Below are 17,081 nucleotides of genomic sequence, written 5' to 3'. Positions count from 1 at the left end.
ACAGGCTCCACTTATGGAAGGCCCCTCGATGCCAAGCGGAGCACACTTCCAGGCAACCAAGCATACAACTGCTGTTCCATCCCCACAAGCAGCTCAGCAAGGCGCACACACCACGTTCCAGAAGGGGTTGTTTCAAGTCAGATAGCTCATATGGATTCAAACCCAGATTTGTGTGCTTTCAAAACCAAGGACATCTTTGTAGCACCAGTGCTAATATACTGGCGCCCAGGCAATGCCACTTGAATTTAATTACAAATTACAAGGGGTAAAGCAGAAACATTTTATGTAGGTTTTAAATAAATTACACATGATTGAGGTAGGACAGGGAGATGGACAAGGGTGATGCCACTGTAAAATCTACTTAGCCTGTGAAAGAGACCCAGTTTATTCTTCTTTTTTAAGTATTGTTAATCTACAATCTTGTGCTGGTTTCAAATGTACATCACGGTGGTTCAACAGTCCCCATGACCAACTTATATTGTGATTATGAATTATTGTGCCCTTTTATCACCATCCCCCCTGGTAACCACTAGTCACTTCTCAGTGTCTATGAGTCTAATGTTGTTTTGTTCCTTCTGCTTTGCTGTTTTTATATTCCACAAATAAGTGAAATCATATGGTATTTGTCTTTCTGGCCCAGCTTATTCTTTAACTAAATCTATATGCTGTTTTTCCTCTTCTTCCAGCCCCTTAATCAATAAGTAGAACTTTGTAACCAAGACAGGAGATAGACCTCAGAAGTATAAATGAACCTATTTGGATAAAGAATGCCGAGATCTGAACCAAGACAGTCACCTAAATAACCCTATTCTTAAGATAAAACTTCAAAGGAATTATGAATCACGTGTTATACATCATGCCTTATGACCCGTACCCAAGAGGCCCTATAAAAACCCCAAACCCCGAACCCTTAAGCCCCTCCTCCTCTGCGGTTGCCCACACTCCCCTTTCTTCAAGTGTGTACTTTTTGTTTTAAATAAAGACTTCTCACTGCTCGACTTCTGTGTTTTGTCTCTGCACTCTTCCAGTGGTAAGCATCTTTGTTACTTTGCTCTTTCATTCAATTTTCTAGACTTATGCACAAGTCTTCCCTCTCTCTGTTCCACTTCAGACGAGTAGGGAAGGGCTGCTCTCTGATTTGGGCCTGCAAGTTCCCATCTCCCGGGTGACCCGGACAGGGCTGCAGGTGTACGATCATGCCCTTCAGCAGCCTGCCTGAAAATCTCCTCTTTGCCTTTGGGAAGTTCTCGGAACGTAATCTTACTCCATCCGGTGCTCTGTGGCTCCCCCAAACCCTGGGGTGGTAGGCGCTCAGTTCCCAAGCCATGCAAGTTCAAGTGGACACTGAACACCAGGTGGCCCTGGCTTTAGGGGCTGGCAAGACTCCTGCCCTGTGCCGAGGGCACGTTGGATGAGCCTCCCTCCCCCCACTGCTCCTCCTCACACTCCGCTGCCTGCACGGCTCCTGCCGCTCACTGCTGCTCTTGCTCTGATGAATTCCTTCCTCCCCAACACCTCATCTGACCTGTTCAAGAATTCTTTCTTGTTCAGAGTCAAGAAGCCTCCCCATCCAGGCTGAGGCTCCACCTGGTGTGCAGGGAGAGGCCTCCCAGACGCAGCGGCCTGAAACCAGGATGACTGAGGGTAGATAAAGTCCCCTCTCTATTTCTGGCCAAACACAAACACCTGCTTGCTTTGTAAGGCTCACCAGGGTCGTAACCTTAAGCACAGCACATACGAGAAGTGTGCATGGACCCCAAGTACTTCGGGGCCTGACCATCGAGTCAGTTCCTGTCACTGTCCCACTTATTAGAAAATATCCTACTATCCAATGACACATGACCTAGTTTTAACCAGTAATTTTTACCTAGTCCCCAAAATGCAAGAAGCAAGATGACGGTTCTTGGCTTAATCCTTTCCTGTGTGTGTGTGTGGCGGGAGGGCGGCAGGGGGATGAGGGTGGAGAGAAGGACTGGCGAAGTAGACAGGAAGGTCAGCAGACAACTGAATGCACAAGCTGGACACTCAAGGTAGTAACAATCCTAGGTGTCGAATAAACGCCATTAGGTGAGGATCTGGCTTTCTGTAGCTACTTCAGAAAACTACTAGCCCACCAGTCAAACAAGCCCCACTCAAGACAGGCCCCACTCAGCTTAATGTTCTGCAGTCACCTACTTGAAATTCTTAATAATTTTGAGTATGTGGCCTCATATTTTCATTTTTCATTGTCCATTTATTTCTTAACCAAGGAAAGGCTCTTCTTCCCTCTCAGCAAACCTCTGATAATTATATAGCCAGTCCTGCTCATAAATGAGGTGAATGTATTTTTTAACAGCTTTATTGAGATATAACTCACATGCCACACAATTTGCCCATTTAAAGTATATAATTCAAGAGCTTTCAGTATATCCACTTTCGAGCATTTCCATCACCTCCAGAAGCCCCGCGTTCCCCAGCTCTCCCCGCCCTGCTCACGGCTTGCCGGCTCCCTGGCCACTGGTTTTCCAGCCTATAGATTTCCGGCTCTGGACCTGCACATGAACGGAGTCACACAGTACGTGGTCTTTGGTGTCTGGTTTTCAACTTCACATTTCCATGGTTCATCCAGGTTGTAGAGTTACCACTATTCCATTCCTTTTTATGAAGTTAATGTATTAAATGTTTCAGAAATTCAATTCAGATCACCCTAAGCACAAAGTCATGACGCCCCGCAAGAAGCCAGGAAGCACGGCACGGTGTTACCGAGGCGCCATCACAGCGGCCCTGCTTCTTCCCAGCAGAGCCAGACTGGAAGGGAGGCCGCCAACCAGAGGACATGGCATGAGGGGACAGGAAGGAGGGAAAGGAGGGCTCGGGAGGCGGGAGGGAGGTCCGGGACAGGGCGGGGGGTGGAGAGGACCCTCTCTCGGGTTAATGAATACACCGAACTGTGTACACTTTTAACGGAGTGCATGTTACGGTATGTAAATTATATCTCAGTAAAGCTGTTAAAAAGTAAATAGGCTGCTAAGGACATTAGAGAGACAGTCTGACTGTCTCTATAGTAATCTGGCCAAACAAAAGAGCGCTGAGCCTGAGGAAGCCTTGAGATGTAACTGACAATTTACGGGAAATACAGAGTATAGAGGGCCATGTTCACCACCACCACAGGTCATAACCAGCAAAATCCAGGCTGCGGGAAACACTAAAGGACAAATGACCTCATTTCTTCATAAATAAGGGAGGGATAAAAGGAAAGGCGGTGTACCCTATACATTTTTAAAAAAAGAGATCTTTCAACGAATCACAATGTGTGAACCTTATCTGGGCCTTGATTCAAACAAACTATAAGCCATTGATTATACCTGAAACAATTAAAAATCTGAAAACTGACCACATATTTGACAGATGCATGGGGGGTTCATCACTCCATTTTATTCTATTTTTGTATATGTATTTTAAATCTTCCACTACTAAAAAAATCAAGCCAGGAACAAGCACTGCTTGTTGGGAAAGCATGGAGGGCGTGCCCGGGACAGGACAAGCCTCCACAGGCATCAGCCACCAGGACTCACAATCATGCAAACTTTGAGCACAGGCAGGGTCAAGAGCCAAGATTTTATTTTTTCATTTTTAGTATGATGAAGACTTGGACCAGACAACACTGGCCAGTCCCACAGGGGACAGGCCCTAAGACGGATGCCGGGAGGAGATGAGCAGAGTCCACACAGAGGCCTGGGTCGGGCCTCACCCACTCAGCCCGGCTGCTCCATGAACTGGGCCCCTGGAGAGCAGCATTTCCCAGGGACGCCGGGGCCCGGGTCCCTCGCCCTGGAAGCCATCCCACCCCTGCTCCTGTGACTGCTGAGGACACCACTTCCCCTGTCTGGGCCTCCTGTTTATCACTGAGGGAAAATCCCTCCTACCCTACCCCAGGGCAGGGCTTGTGCCGGTCGGACACTTAGTGGGTGACAGCTCACTCTGTTTTCTATCTCTGGCATTTTTTTAAAATGGGAGGGCAGCTGGCTCGCAAAGTGCTGACCTGTGGAAAGCACCGTGACGGCAAGCTGAATGTTTTGAACTCACAATGCCACTGCAGAACGGGGGGGAGGGTCTTTACTAGCCACACCCTCTACATGACAGAGACCTAAGAGGAATGACTGCCCCAGATCCGCTGTGGCAGAGCGAAGCCTCAAACTCAGGTGTCCTCACTTCCGGCCCAAGAAGGGCTTTAAAGAGGGATGTTTTCTCAAAGGGTGCTCTGAAGGATGTACTTAAATCATACTACTGCGCTACCTTACTCTATGGAAAAAAGAGAATCATTTACCTGAGCCCACTTCTTATTTCGACTTTGCATCTGAATTGTAGCTATGGAAGCAAAAAATTCCTCAGCAGGCGAGTCTTCGGGCAGCCTCGTTAGGAACTGGGCTATGTGAATGAAGTCCATTTTGGTCAGGATGTCCTCGAACAGCTTCAGGACGCCCAGGGCCGTGCGGAACAGAAACTCTTCCCCATCACGACAGAACACATCCCATATGCGACAGGCCAGATCGAGGGGCAAGGATTTACTATATAAGGTAAATATCCTGGGGAAAAAGCATGAATGTTTCAGGCTTTGGATGGCACAAAGAAAGCACTCTGAAATTGGTCTGATCACTGAAAATGCCCCAAGTCTGTCACTTTCATACATAGAGACATGCCAGGTACTAGGTCTGAATTCATTCTGAAGGCCAATGTAAAAATCTCATGGACAGCATTATGAGCATTATTTCCCACAGAATCTCAAACACATAATTTCTGAATACCTTATACCAATTACTTCTATATGCAGCAAGTGTTTACTACGCACCTACTATGTGCTTGCTGAAAGGTTAACAGGGGGGACAGAGCTTAGTGTCTGGCGAGGAATAAAAACAGTAAACAGAAATTTATAATTCAGTGAAACACATCCATGACTTCTGAAGAGTACGATCTACTTTCCTCCCAGTAGGGGCCAGCAAAGGTCCCAGCACCTTTTTCCAAATAAATCTGACCATGGATAATAAGAAACTTAAATGTAACAACATAAACCATCAGATGAAAAAGTAAAATACAGATATGTATTCCCTCAAAAAATTGTGATAATCTCAATCCAAACTCTCAAACACACACCATCCTAAGTGACCAATTGTGTCACCGAGCTTCAGCATTCCCAGCCTGGGCAGTGCCTCTAGCACAAAGCGAGGCGAGCCCAGGCTGACATGCAGGCCAGACTGACCCTCTGTGCACCTGTGCTCCTTCCCCACTGGGAGGCACGGCCCGCATGCCACCTCCAGGGCACCTCCTGACTCCCAGGACCAGCTAGATGCTCCTTTCCTGCTCTGGGCTCTCCTCCACCTGGTGCTTATCACAGTGACTGCTTGCCTCCATGTTTCCCATGGCGACACTTGAGAGTAGGGACCCTGCCCAACTAATGCATCTCCAACCCCAGCACCAAGCACGTTACCTGGCAATCTGCGGGATAAGGAGATGGGCTGACACACTCCCAACCTGCTTTAGATGTCACAGACCTTAGTGGTTCTCACTGCCTTCTCATCAGTGCTCATTAGAAGTGGTGACTCTCAACTGGTGGAGGATATTATCCACCTGGGAAGTCAGGTGTCCACAATTTCAGTATTTCCTTAGTAATCATGCTGGTTCCAGAGACACACAGGACCCGATATGGCACCTGGACTCAGGTGCTGACTCATTCTGCAGGACTGCCTTGGTCAGAGGGTAATGCCATCAAGCCTTCAAGAGCAGGTAATGCCATCAAGCCATAATCAACTCCACTAGAAAAATTACACCATTCTGGTAAACGTGCTCCTACGTCTCGTGGGCATAAGCTTTCTGTCTGCTTGTGGACTCCAGATACGACCTACCCCACACTCTGGCAGGGCCCTGTGCCCCAGAAACAGCCTTTCCTGCAAGACCAGGAGGAACATTCACAGTTTCAGGCAAGCATTCAACACAGCATGCTAGTTCAGACCCATTAACATTCAAGGCTATCCCATGTCAGTGCTTCAAAACTGAGACTTAGGAAAGGCAAACAATTTGGACTTAACTCAGATGACAGAATAGGGAGAGATGTCACAAAAACCCTTACATTGTAAAGAGTGACAGCTCCGTTCAAACTGAGGACCCACTGCATGCCGTGCACTACGCCAGGCACTCCAGAAGCATGCCTCGTGAAGCTTGCAGGACGGCCCGGCGAGATGGGCTCTCCACTGCCATTTCACCTGGGGGGCCAGGGCCCCCAGTCCCGCCACCAAGTACTGGCAGAGCCAGGCTGAGCTCCACTCCGAAGCCCATGGCCCGGGGGGTCAGACTGGGCTACCTGCTGTCAGGCGACACGCCACTGCTGCTTGTAGGACACTTTATTCTTTAAAGTCACAACAAGCCTTCAGCCTGAGCTTACTGTCTCAAAAACAGAAAGCCTTTCACCATTCAGTCTACCATACAGTGTGAGAGAGATCTGAGATCTTCTGTTTCCAGGTTCAATCTAGAGAACACTCTCAGCTCCATCCACAGGATGTGCTTATAAACCACATTATAACAAAAGCTGAAAAAGAACTGACCTGATCCATGATAGCACTGCCTCTTATCTGCCACTGCACACATGAAGAGCAAGCCCCTACATCTTAAAAGCAGAACGTTCAGGAAAAAACAATCAGAAAATAAAGCTAAAGGCAAAAAAGAGGGAGAGTGACAACGGAGCTAACTTCTTCAGCATCTGACCCTGAGTTCACATGTGCATGTGCCTCCAAAGCTGCAACTAGAAAGCTCTGAGCTCTGTAAGACCAGGCCAACACGTCAGTGATCGAGAATGCTGTCTGTAGTCAAAGTCCGTGGTGCCCACCTGCTCAGTCCTCAGCCACTGGGGGTAGCACCACTCTCCGTGAGGTGCTGCCTGAGACCTGGGCCCCTCCGGTTCCATTTGTCAGGAATATCCCGCGAGCCTGCTATCTGCTAGTCACCGTGCTTCAGTGATGAGGACACCAAGCACGGAACAAAACAGACCCATTCCCTGCCCTTGGGGCAGAGGGATAAATATAGTGCACAGCAAGTCAGATGGCACCTGAAACACAAGTGTTGTGTTTGAGTGCACACACAGTCCTAAACTGGATGGTCAAGGGAGTGCACATCACCAAAAAGTGTCATTTCCGTAAAGCCCTGAGAAAAAAACTGCAAGCCATGAGAAGCGGTCCGGAAGGCACACAGACAGAGGAAGCAGTGAGTTCACAGCTCTGAGGCTGGAGGAAACCTGCACATCCAAGCAGGAGCCAGAGGGCCACGGGCTGAGGCCAACAGCAAAGGAGAGTGCATGGGGATGCCTGAGGGGACCAGGCGCCTGGCACGGACAGTGCCTCACAGGCTGTCATGACATAAAAGCTTCAAATTCTGTTCTACATGAAATGGAAAACTAGTGCAGGGTCTGACCAGAGGAGGGTCCCCACCCGCTGTGCTGAGGAGCACCTGTCAGAGGAGGCAGGCCTCGCTGGGCAGCCCCTGGACCAGTGCAGGCCAGTTGGCGCAGGCTGGTAGCAGGGGGGGTGGCCAGGTGTGCAGAACCTGGATCCTGCCATGGATCCACCTGGCGGGAAGTGCAGTGGAGGGGAGGCAAGGGCGCTGGGCTCTCGGCTGAGGGATTTGGCCAGAAGGGGGACAGGGTCACCTCTGGTTCGGACAGGAAGGTTGGATTTGGAGACTTAGTGGTTTGGGAGTCAGATATCCAAGTGGATAAATGACTTAACTTGGAGTTCAGGGGAGGGCTCTGGGCTGGTGATAGTTTTTGTATAGACATCATCGAATAAAGAAAGTATTCCAGGATCAGAGAGTGAAGAACATCAAACGCTGCTGAGAAGTCAAATATAGCAGAGACCTGATCTCCATTCACGAACTCCGCGCACACATAGGTGAGCTGTGCTATACTTCATATCATTTACTAGTCTTTATGTACTGAAATGGGATTAAGGCCTTGAATATCTTAAATAAAATGTGCCTTTTAAAGAAAAACATCTCTTAAATTTCACTTGGCAAATGTCTCCTTATCTCCATCTCGGCCGAGACAACCCTCTCTTGGAAGGCCACTCCCTGCCCCGTGCTTACGCACCTCATACATCTCCTCTGGCAACAGTTCTCGCCCAGGCCCACCAGTGTCCCTGCGCTGACAGTCCTAGCACAAAGCAGGACCCCATCACTCTCAGTCCCAAGATGGACACCCCGACTACCTTCCCTCTGCCTGCTACCTCCCAGCTCTGAACCTGGAAGGCTCTGCAGGTCTTTCAGCAACCAGCTCCCAGCCCCCAGCCCTCGTCCAGAGAAGCCCAAGGCCTCTCGCAGCCCGTGCTCCCCCTAAGAGCCCAGGGTCACTGCGCACTGCCCTCTGCTCTGGGCCGAACCTCTGAGCAGCGAGGGCACCTTCCTCCTGTGCTCTTCCCAAGGCTGGCCAGCTCGGGGGTCGCTCCCCTCCCTTTCCTCTCAACCCCCCTTCTACTGAAAACCACTCATTAGTAGCAGCTTTCCAATGCTTGACTGTATTTTAAACCACATTTAGATTCAAGAACAAGCTCTGAGCAGAATACTGGGACGATCGTCTCCTGGCCTCCTCTGGCAGAGCAGAGCGCAGGCACCAGTCCTGCAGCTGCAGGGGCTGCTCAGCGCCTGCCCGCGGCCTGGGAGGCCGACGGGCTCCGTGCTGGTCCCACAGAAGCCCCTCCCACTGGAGGGCAGCAGTCCGCAGGGGCCTTCCCTGTGGAGTCTCCCGGAGGGCTCTGAGCCAGCTGGAGGAGGGGGCAGCAGGATGGCAGTGAGAGCCCCGCGGGCCTTGCCAGGACAGCCCGTGTTCCTCCCATGGCAGGAGGACTGAGGGCAAGGATTCTCCCCCCCTGAAATGGCTCTTTTTCTCCACTGAACCACTGCATAGTATTGCACTTTATATCAAAAATGGTAATTTTGGGCACAAATTCAACTAGTGCAAAATAACATACTTCAATGTTGCTCAATTAATCAAGTGGCTATAGGCTTATAAGTGGCACCAAACACAGTTGTGTCTATTTTTCCCATAATGTGTGGGCATCAAAGTACAGTTTTCTTCCTGTCAAGCCTTCACAATTTCCAGAAAGCATCCTTTTCCAGCAATGTCTACCCTAACTGCTTGTCTCAGTTTGCAGGAAAGCAGGGGAGAGTGCTGAGGGCAGAAGTGGGTGCTCACCGCTTCTGAAGCCAGCCACAGTGGTGAGACCAGACCTCTGCCCTGGTCCGCACCAGGGGTCCGTCGTGGGTAAGAGAGGAGCTGACAGGGGCACTCCCCCCGTGTGCAGGGGCAGCTTCACGAGCTTCAGCCTGGGCTGCAACCAGAGGGAGGCTGTGGGGATGCGGATGTCAGCCAGGGCTGACAGGGCAAAGTCCATCTAGCAGTCCCATCTGTTGAGAAGTCACGACCTGAGACTTGGACCTTCAAGGCCCAACACCAGTTTTTGGCTGTTCCCAAATTTTCCCATCCTGACTAGTTTCTAAGATTACGAGCCTCTGCCCCCAGAGCTTGCTCAGGAAGTGGCCCTGAACCACCCCCGACCAAGGTGCTTCCTGTTCCTAAAAAACTCAGACAAACAGTTAGAAGAGATGTCTGCTAGATAGGACTGGAGTTACCACTTAGCCTCACTAGGTTTCCTGAGGACTAAATAAAACACTAATTGCCCAACATAAACCACAATCGTTGATGGCAGGAGGTAGCTATTTAAGACTCAGCACAAACTTAGTTCCCAAGTCCAACCGCTGCCTCTAATCCTGGAAGCAATTAGACAGAACAACTCTGTGGCCCCAGAGCACCTTCTAATTCGAGCCCAAAGGCTCCTCACCTTCTGTCCCGGCACCTGGTAGGGGCTGGCAGACACTGGGTAAATAGTATGAACCCTGCGTGAGAAGGCAGGCTCCATCCTCAGCCAGGCGAGGGTACACCGGTGACGCACAGGCTGTGTGGGCCTTTCCTGCGAGCAGGTTTCCACCTGCAGCCTTCGAATCCTCCTCCCTCCACACACACGCAGGAAGGCCTTAGTGTATGCCAGACACTATCTGGCATGCTTGGGAGCTCAGCAAAACCATGCCTGCTCCTGAGGAGTTCCTAGGCACACTTGTAACCCAACAGGTAAAAGCTGTAAATGAAACGTGTGCAAGGTGCACTGGAAACTGCAAAGTTCCCACAGTAGCTTCACCTTGAACCATTCCTGTCAGGTAGGGAGTCGGTGTAATGACAGGACCTCCAAGGATCAATAAACACCATTTCAAGAAACATTAATAATGACACAGAATACACTGCTTCTCTTATTAATTCAAGATTATCTATTATAAAACCCACTCACACCTCTAAGTAATTCTGCCATTTGACAGCAATGGGGCATATTTTGTTAAGTTAAATGACCACATGTCAGTCCTCTCACAAAATGTGGATACTAGACTATCTGAACACTCAAAACTGTAGGGAGACAGACATAGCTGGTGAGACCATATTCTGACCTTCACATCTCCGTGGGAGCAGAGAAAAGTGATAAGCCACACTAAATAAAAGCCCTTGCAGGAAGGCAATGTCAACAGCTAAGTAAGTCTAATTCTCCATAACCCACTGAGCAGACCTCATCCATAAGTCCCCAGAGAAGTGGCAAGCACCGAGTGGGCCTCAGGTGGATTCTGTGCATTTTAAACCCAGGAAGGGGCTCCTTGAAAAAGATGCATTTCCTGATCTAGGACTCTGATCCACACACAGGACCAGGCACTAGAGACAGAGAGGAGACTGATGGGGCTTGGCCTCTTATAGGACAGCAAGGAACAGATGATATCCTCAGAGCAGGTCAGCACTGCAGAGGGAAGCATAAACTATCAGGGTGGAGGGGAGAGAGAAGAGTATTCTGGAAGAGTAACTCCCAAACTGTGCTGGGCAATGTTCTATAAAGCTGCAATGTGATAATCCACGGGGAAGAGAAACTGTTCTGGGAACAAAAGGAACGCTTCCCATCTGGCCTCTGATGGCGGAGAGCATGGCAGGGAAGGGGATTTTGTCATGACTGGAGTGCCACACAGCTTACGCAGGACACTTAGCCAGCCCAACCCCAGGGGCCCCTCACGCCTCTGACATGGAGTAGGAGCAAAGGCTTTGCTGCTCAGGCAGCTAGTTACCAGGACCCTGGAATTCACCGTTTTGCAGACCACACACACAGTGCAGATCCATCACGCACGTGCAGTTTGGAGGCAGGCCCAGCTGCTGAGGGTGTGGCTGTGACTTCAGGGAAGGTTGTTTGATGTAGCACAGAAAGCAAAGGCTGTGGAGTCAGACCACTACAGGTCTGGACCACTCACTACGGGTGTGATATTGGGTAAGGGGCCCTGGTGGGTGCCTTTGTGCTATGACATACTGTGCACCTACTCCAGACACCGTGGAGACAAAACAAAGCAGTCAGCGTCCCTGAAACGCCAGCTTCCAGGGAAGGTCCTAAGCAAACCTGTCCTTTCCCTGTGCTTCCTCCCCACTGCCCACCTTGCTTCTGGCTGACCTTTTACCTAATTGCTAGCACCCAACCAAGGGTGTGAATAACCCAGAGTAGATTATCACCAGCACTTTCAATCTCAGAAGCTCTACGTATAGTAAGGACTATACGTATTATTTCATGAAATATGTGTCAGTCATGTATACACAGAAGTTTTGCGCACATGGTCACACACTGGGTCCACAAAATACAACTCATTTCCTTTTGCAAGTCAGGGTGAAAAACGTTTTTGAAAGACACTGTTTCAGAACAGTGTTTTGAGACTTCATTTTTAGCCTGGAATCCTAAGAATTGAACTTGGGGCCTAAGTAGGTAAGGCAGAAACTGAAGACTCTGGTGTCACCTGAGCCTCTCCTAAGACACTCACCCCAACCCCACCCCACGGCGGTCACAAGCTCCAGGCCTGGGAATCTGTGAGGTCAGCATTCACAGTCAAATTCACAGCATGGGCATACCAAGGCGGGTGCAAAGGGCAGCCTATGCAAGACTTAAGAGTGGTCACAGCGTGGGGAGATCATCACTTGTCACATATGGGTGCCTTCTGAGCTGGGCCCCAAGTTCGTCCACCCAGCACTGCCAGGCAGGCCAGCCAAGCAGCCCCGCCAGTGGTCCCCTCACAGCCTGATGCTTACTTTCCACAGTCACACCAGGACTTCTGGTTTCATCTTCTGGCTCTCATCTCTAAAACCCTCGTTCCCAAAAATTCTAGGAATTTAGCAGAGTCAGAACAATTTCTGGATTTAGGACAGAAACAAATGCCAAAAATCCCAAAGGCTCATCACCAAGGGTGCAAACAAGTCTGCTTTATTCACGAGATCAAGCCTCACGTCAGACGTTATTTGGATCTTACCTTCTAGAAGGCTTTTGCCTTCTGAAGAAAGAGAGCAAAAAAACCCCACCAAACCAGCTATCTGTTCCCAGCAGTTTTAGATTCACTACACAAGAGATTGTGGACGCCCGAGCCACCTTTCTGGCGGAGTGCCGTCTTCCCTTCTGCAGGGCCCCTTCTGCAAGTTGCAGGTGGGGGGATGGGGTGGGGGCTGCTGGGCAATCACCTTGTGAGGCCCTGCGAGGTGGGACATCGTGTTTCATGTTTGAGGAAACGACCTGAGAGAGCTGACGGCCCTCGCCAAGGCCATGAGACAAGGGGAGAGGCTGGGGCTTAGGCCAGGGCTGCAGGATCCCAGGACCACACTTTTCCAAGCACAGTGAACTGAGACGTCGCTCACTCGGCTCCACCGGCCTGCCGCCGGCCTTCTTGCCCGGTCTCCCAAGCCCCCAGACTCTCCGGGGGGACATCCCTCCCTCCCCTCAGGCGACCACACCACCTGTGTGCGAAGACTTGGCTGGACTCTGCAACCTCCTATCTGTCCACTGGGATGTCAGCAGGGACCTCAAAACAGCCATGTCAAAAGCCAGATCCATTAACCACCCTGCCGTTGGCCCCCGTTTCTGATGGCAGCTGGTGGTACCAGCCATGCCCACACCAGGTGCGCCCTGGTCAGTAGCCCACTACCCTCTGCCTGCTCCTACACAAGCATTTAAGACCTTCACTGGGCCTCAGAGCTTCCCTCCACCCCCCACTCTCCACTACCTCTGGGGCCTCAGTTTAAGCCCTAGTCTTTGTCTTCCTTGATTTGTCTCTGCCTTCAGGCTCCCCCACCTCCTAAAACTCATTTCTGGACACACTCCACCTCCGCGCCAAGCTGGGCACAGCCTTCAGCCTCTCCCTCTGGCCTGTGTGATCCTGCCCAGGCTCCTCAGCTCGGCATCTGAGACCCACCACGGCCCAGCCTCCCACCCGCCACTCTTCGCTTTAGGCTCCAGCATCAGCCCACCCCGACTGCTGCGGCCCTGCTAATTCTGGAGCACCACAGGCTCACATCAAGCCTTGGCTCAAGCTCATGTAAAACCTCTCTGTTCTCTGACTCCTAGGCCTGTGTCCAGGGCCTTGTCCCAAAACCCTTCCTTCAGAGACACTTAACACATGCTGTACAGCCATCCATGGACACGTCTCCCTCTAGACAGGCACTCCAGAGAGGAAGATGTGTGTCTTGTTCCCCGCCTAACTCTAGATCCTAGCAGACAACCTGGCACAGGCCTGGTGCTCAGTGACATCTTGTTTAATGAATGGATAAGTAGCACTTTGCAGACAAACAGGTCCAAGACACCATTTCTCCTCTTGAGGGAATTCAGAAGGACCAGTTAGAGGGTCATAAATAGTACCAGAAAAGAGCTGGCAGTGCTAAGCGATGACCAGCAGTGCAGGAGCCTGGAGAACCAAGGGCAACCCTGGTGCAGGGCAGAAGGGAGGGCTGCACGGCAGGATGTGGGAGCTCAGGTGAGCCCTGAAAGCAGCTGGCAGTGAGGACAGCGAAAGACAGGGGCCAGGAGATGAGAAAACACATAAAAAATGCACTCTTACCAGTCAATTAGGTAGATGTCTGGAGTTAGGTTGTTCTTCTTGAAATGAGCAAATAATTTCGGCAAATTTTCTTCAAAAAATACCTCAAATGCAGCAAAATAAGTCAACATCTGGGGAGACAATGTGAAATAAACTAGTAAACTACTTATCAATACATATTTCCAATCTATAAAATAAGTCACTATACCTATACCTTTAGGCCCTAATGATTACTCTTATGTAATTGCTAACAAGTTCTGATTGGCAACTAGTCACTAGGCAGTACGCAGGCAATTTCTAAATAAGCACAATCTACAATCTCTGTAACAGCATCCCTAGCCACATCTCATTATTTTCGATTCATAGACGAGAGAACTGAGACCCAGAGCCATCACAGGCCTTGCTGACTAAGGCTCACCATCAGTATGCTGCGAGGCTGGGGCGTGAATCCAAGCCCGGCCCTCCAAAGGCTAGGTGTTTACAGGCTCATTCTTTTCTAAGAACCAGGAACGGACTGACTGCATAAAATGCTTCACTCCCACCCTGGAGCACTTCCAGGGGGAATGAAACACTGATGTCCTGGGCGCAGACAACACCGGTCCAGCTGACAAATACAGCCCAAGGACAGGCAGGGAGAAACACTAAAGAAGAGGAGGCAGTCGTAGCCTGTAGTTTACTGGCACATTCTTTTCAACTTCTTACAGGGTTCTCAGAACAAACTGCCCAGAGCAGGCCAGTGGTGCTGGAACAGAGCGACGGCTACCACTAGATGAGGACCGACATGCATCTGAGAGGTGGCCTGGCTCTGCTCCTCCGCTGACAGGCAGGGAGCCTGTGGGCAGACGGCAACTCCAGACGTGGTCTGCTCATGTGTGTGGAGGATGTAGTTAAACCACCGGTTCCCGACAGAGGGGTGGGGGTTGGGGTGGGGCAGCTGCCCCTAGGCATCTGGCCACATCTGCAGGTGCTTCTGGCTGTCCCGACCAGCCGGGAGAGAGGCCAGGAAGGCTGCTGCACACCCTCCAGGGCACAGGACAGCCCCTCTGCAGCCACCCGCCCCAGCGTCAACCCTGCAGCAAAGAAGGGCCCAGACAACATTATGACTCTATGATTTTTCCTTAAAAATATAAGCTAAAATTCTGAAATACAGTTTTTATCACACTTCGACAGAGGAAGCTGGGGTCTTCAAAATTAGGAGGTATTTAGATGTAAGTAATTTTATTACATATAAAGATTTTTTCCCAATAACTGTAGTATTTTTTTTTAATGTTTACACATATTTTTATTACCTTGAAAAATCATCGACAAGGAAGGTCACAAGAAGAACCCATACTCTCATATAAACACAAAGAATTTTATGCTAAAGCAAAAAAAACATTGTAAATGAACAAATGTATTTCTCATTGTGCTGTGAAGAAGAAGGGAAACTATTTTATTTCCAGAGAAAAGCCTTTTAAAATAGGTGGTTAGGAAGGAGCTTTGAAGTTTGACATGAGTCTAATCTTATTATTTAGTTAATAGTCAAAGATTTTTCAAAGAGTCCTTATGATGTTGGCAGAAAAATTTTTCTCCTTCTCTGCCTCCCCCAACCCTGATCATTTGAAAGTTTCCTTTACCATGTAACTTCAATCATGCCGTTTTCAACGAGTGCTTCAAGCTAATCCCATAAAACAGTGAAACAGAGATGCTTAAGGAAGAATCCAGAAAGGGTTTAGATTTCTAATTTAAGTATCTTAAAAATTCACAGATATAGGTTGCATATTATGTAGGGAAAATGAATGTTATTACCTAAGTCTTATGAAAAATAAGTGTACAAGGATCTCTATTGTGTTTAATAACCATGGGAACAGGGACCAAATGTAGGATCCCAGACCTGGGATGGATTTCCAATTGTCCTGACTTGGTTTTTGGCAATGTGAAGACAATGTGGACTCTGGAGGAAGAGAGATTTGGATTTCAATCATAGGTATCTTAAAATCTAGTAAGTAACCTTGAATTTGATGCCACCACTGTGAAATACTTAGAAAATTGAAACACCTAGAGATTTTGTGAGGTTTAAAAAATATCTTTCATCTATCTAAACACATGTTAATTGTCCTTCTCTTCACCTTCCCATCCACCTGGCCCTCCTATTGTTTTAATGAAACTGATAGAGCAAAGCAGCATTGTAACACTTCCTATTGTTGCTAATTAAGCCTCCAACTTTCAAAAAATATGATTATGTTTCAATAAGAATAAACAACAATGAATTCAGGAAAGGATTATAGATTTGGAAGTCACATTATTGAACAATCAATGTTTAGCATTCACATGGTTGAATAAAGAGTGTTACCTCTTAGGAAAATATTTAGGGAGAATTTCTTGTGATACAAAACGACATTTTCATCCTAGGAAAGAACCAGAAGTCTCCTCTATTTCTGAGATACGCTCTTCTGAAATCTAGTCCTGATCATCAGAGTGAATGCAAATGTTCGACATTTATGGTTTTCTGAGGTTAAAACGAGGATAATGCCAAAACAAAAATTATGGTACAAAACCAGTTTGGAGAGAAAGTCAATATGAGCGAGAGTTTTCACATAGATTTCATTGTTTCAGACATCCTGAAAAGAGACCTAAAATCAATTGTATCCAGTCATATTGGAATGTACCAATAACTGTAGTATTTGTAAATGCTCACTGCAGAAAACTTAGAACAAAAACAAAGGTCATCCATAAACACTATCAATGTTGTGGTACATTTCCTTTTATTGCTAAATATGGTAGCTATTATGGTGTATGTTTAATTTCAGATACCTTTTGAAAAAACTAGCATTTTATCTTCAGCACTTCTACTCGACAGTTTGGTTCTTTGCAAACATCAGCATCACACTGCATTCGTTACCAGATTTTAAGTGACCATGGTGCATTCCCCTGAACCCCACTTTATGTTTCCACTTTCACAATGAACAGTAATTTCAAATCACTGCACAGAATACGTAATTACATGAGAGCCGGCTGTGTGCGTAATGCTTTGTGCACACTTGTGACTTTCTCAGAATCAGTTCTTACGAGTAGAATCATCAATGCCACTCACTGCTACTTAACACCAGACTGTCTCCCAAAAGGACTCTGCCAACTTACACTTCCCCTTACACCACTTT

At 48.6% G+C, this 17,081-nt stretch overlaps 1 protein-coding gene across 13 annotated transcripts in view; it reads right to left on the bottom strand.

Moving 5' to 3' along the window:
* LOC118930278 (TBC1 domain family member 14) overlaps positions 1-17,081 on the bottom strand; it is a 220,129-nt gene that overhangs the window by 3,225 nt on the left and 199,823 nt on the right. For 11 of the 13 annotated variants that reach the window (XM_057501984.1, XM_057501982.1, XM_057501985.1 and 8 more), the window contains 2 exons: positions 13,963-14,072; positions 4,307-4,565 (listed from right to left, as the gene is read on the bottom strand). In XM_057501984.1, coding sequence (XP_057357967.1) covers positions 4,307-4,565; positions 13,963-14,072 — 369 coding nt within the window. Of the gene's footprint in view, positions 1-1,912; positions 2,532-4,306; positions 4,566-10,628; positions 10,870-13,962; positions 14,073-17,081 lie in introns of those variants that run through there. The other 2 variants (XM_036921362.2, XR_005031980.2) reach the window with 2 other exon arrangements.

The sequence above is a fragment of the Manis pentadactyla genome, chromosome 5 (genome assembly GCF_030020395.1).
Source record: "Manis pentadactyla isolate mManPen7 chromosome 5, mManPen7.hap1, whole genome shotgun sequence".
NCBI lineage: Eukaryota > Metazoa > Chordata > Mammalia > Pholidota > Manidae > Manis > Manis pentadactyla.
The sequence above is the reverse complement of the archived record's forward strand: the minus strand, read 5'-3'. Positions and strand labels throughout refer to the sequence as shown.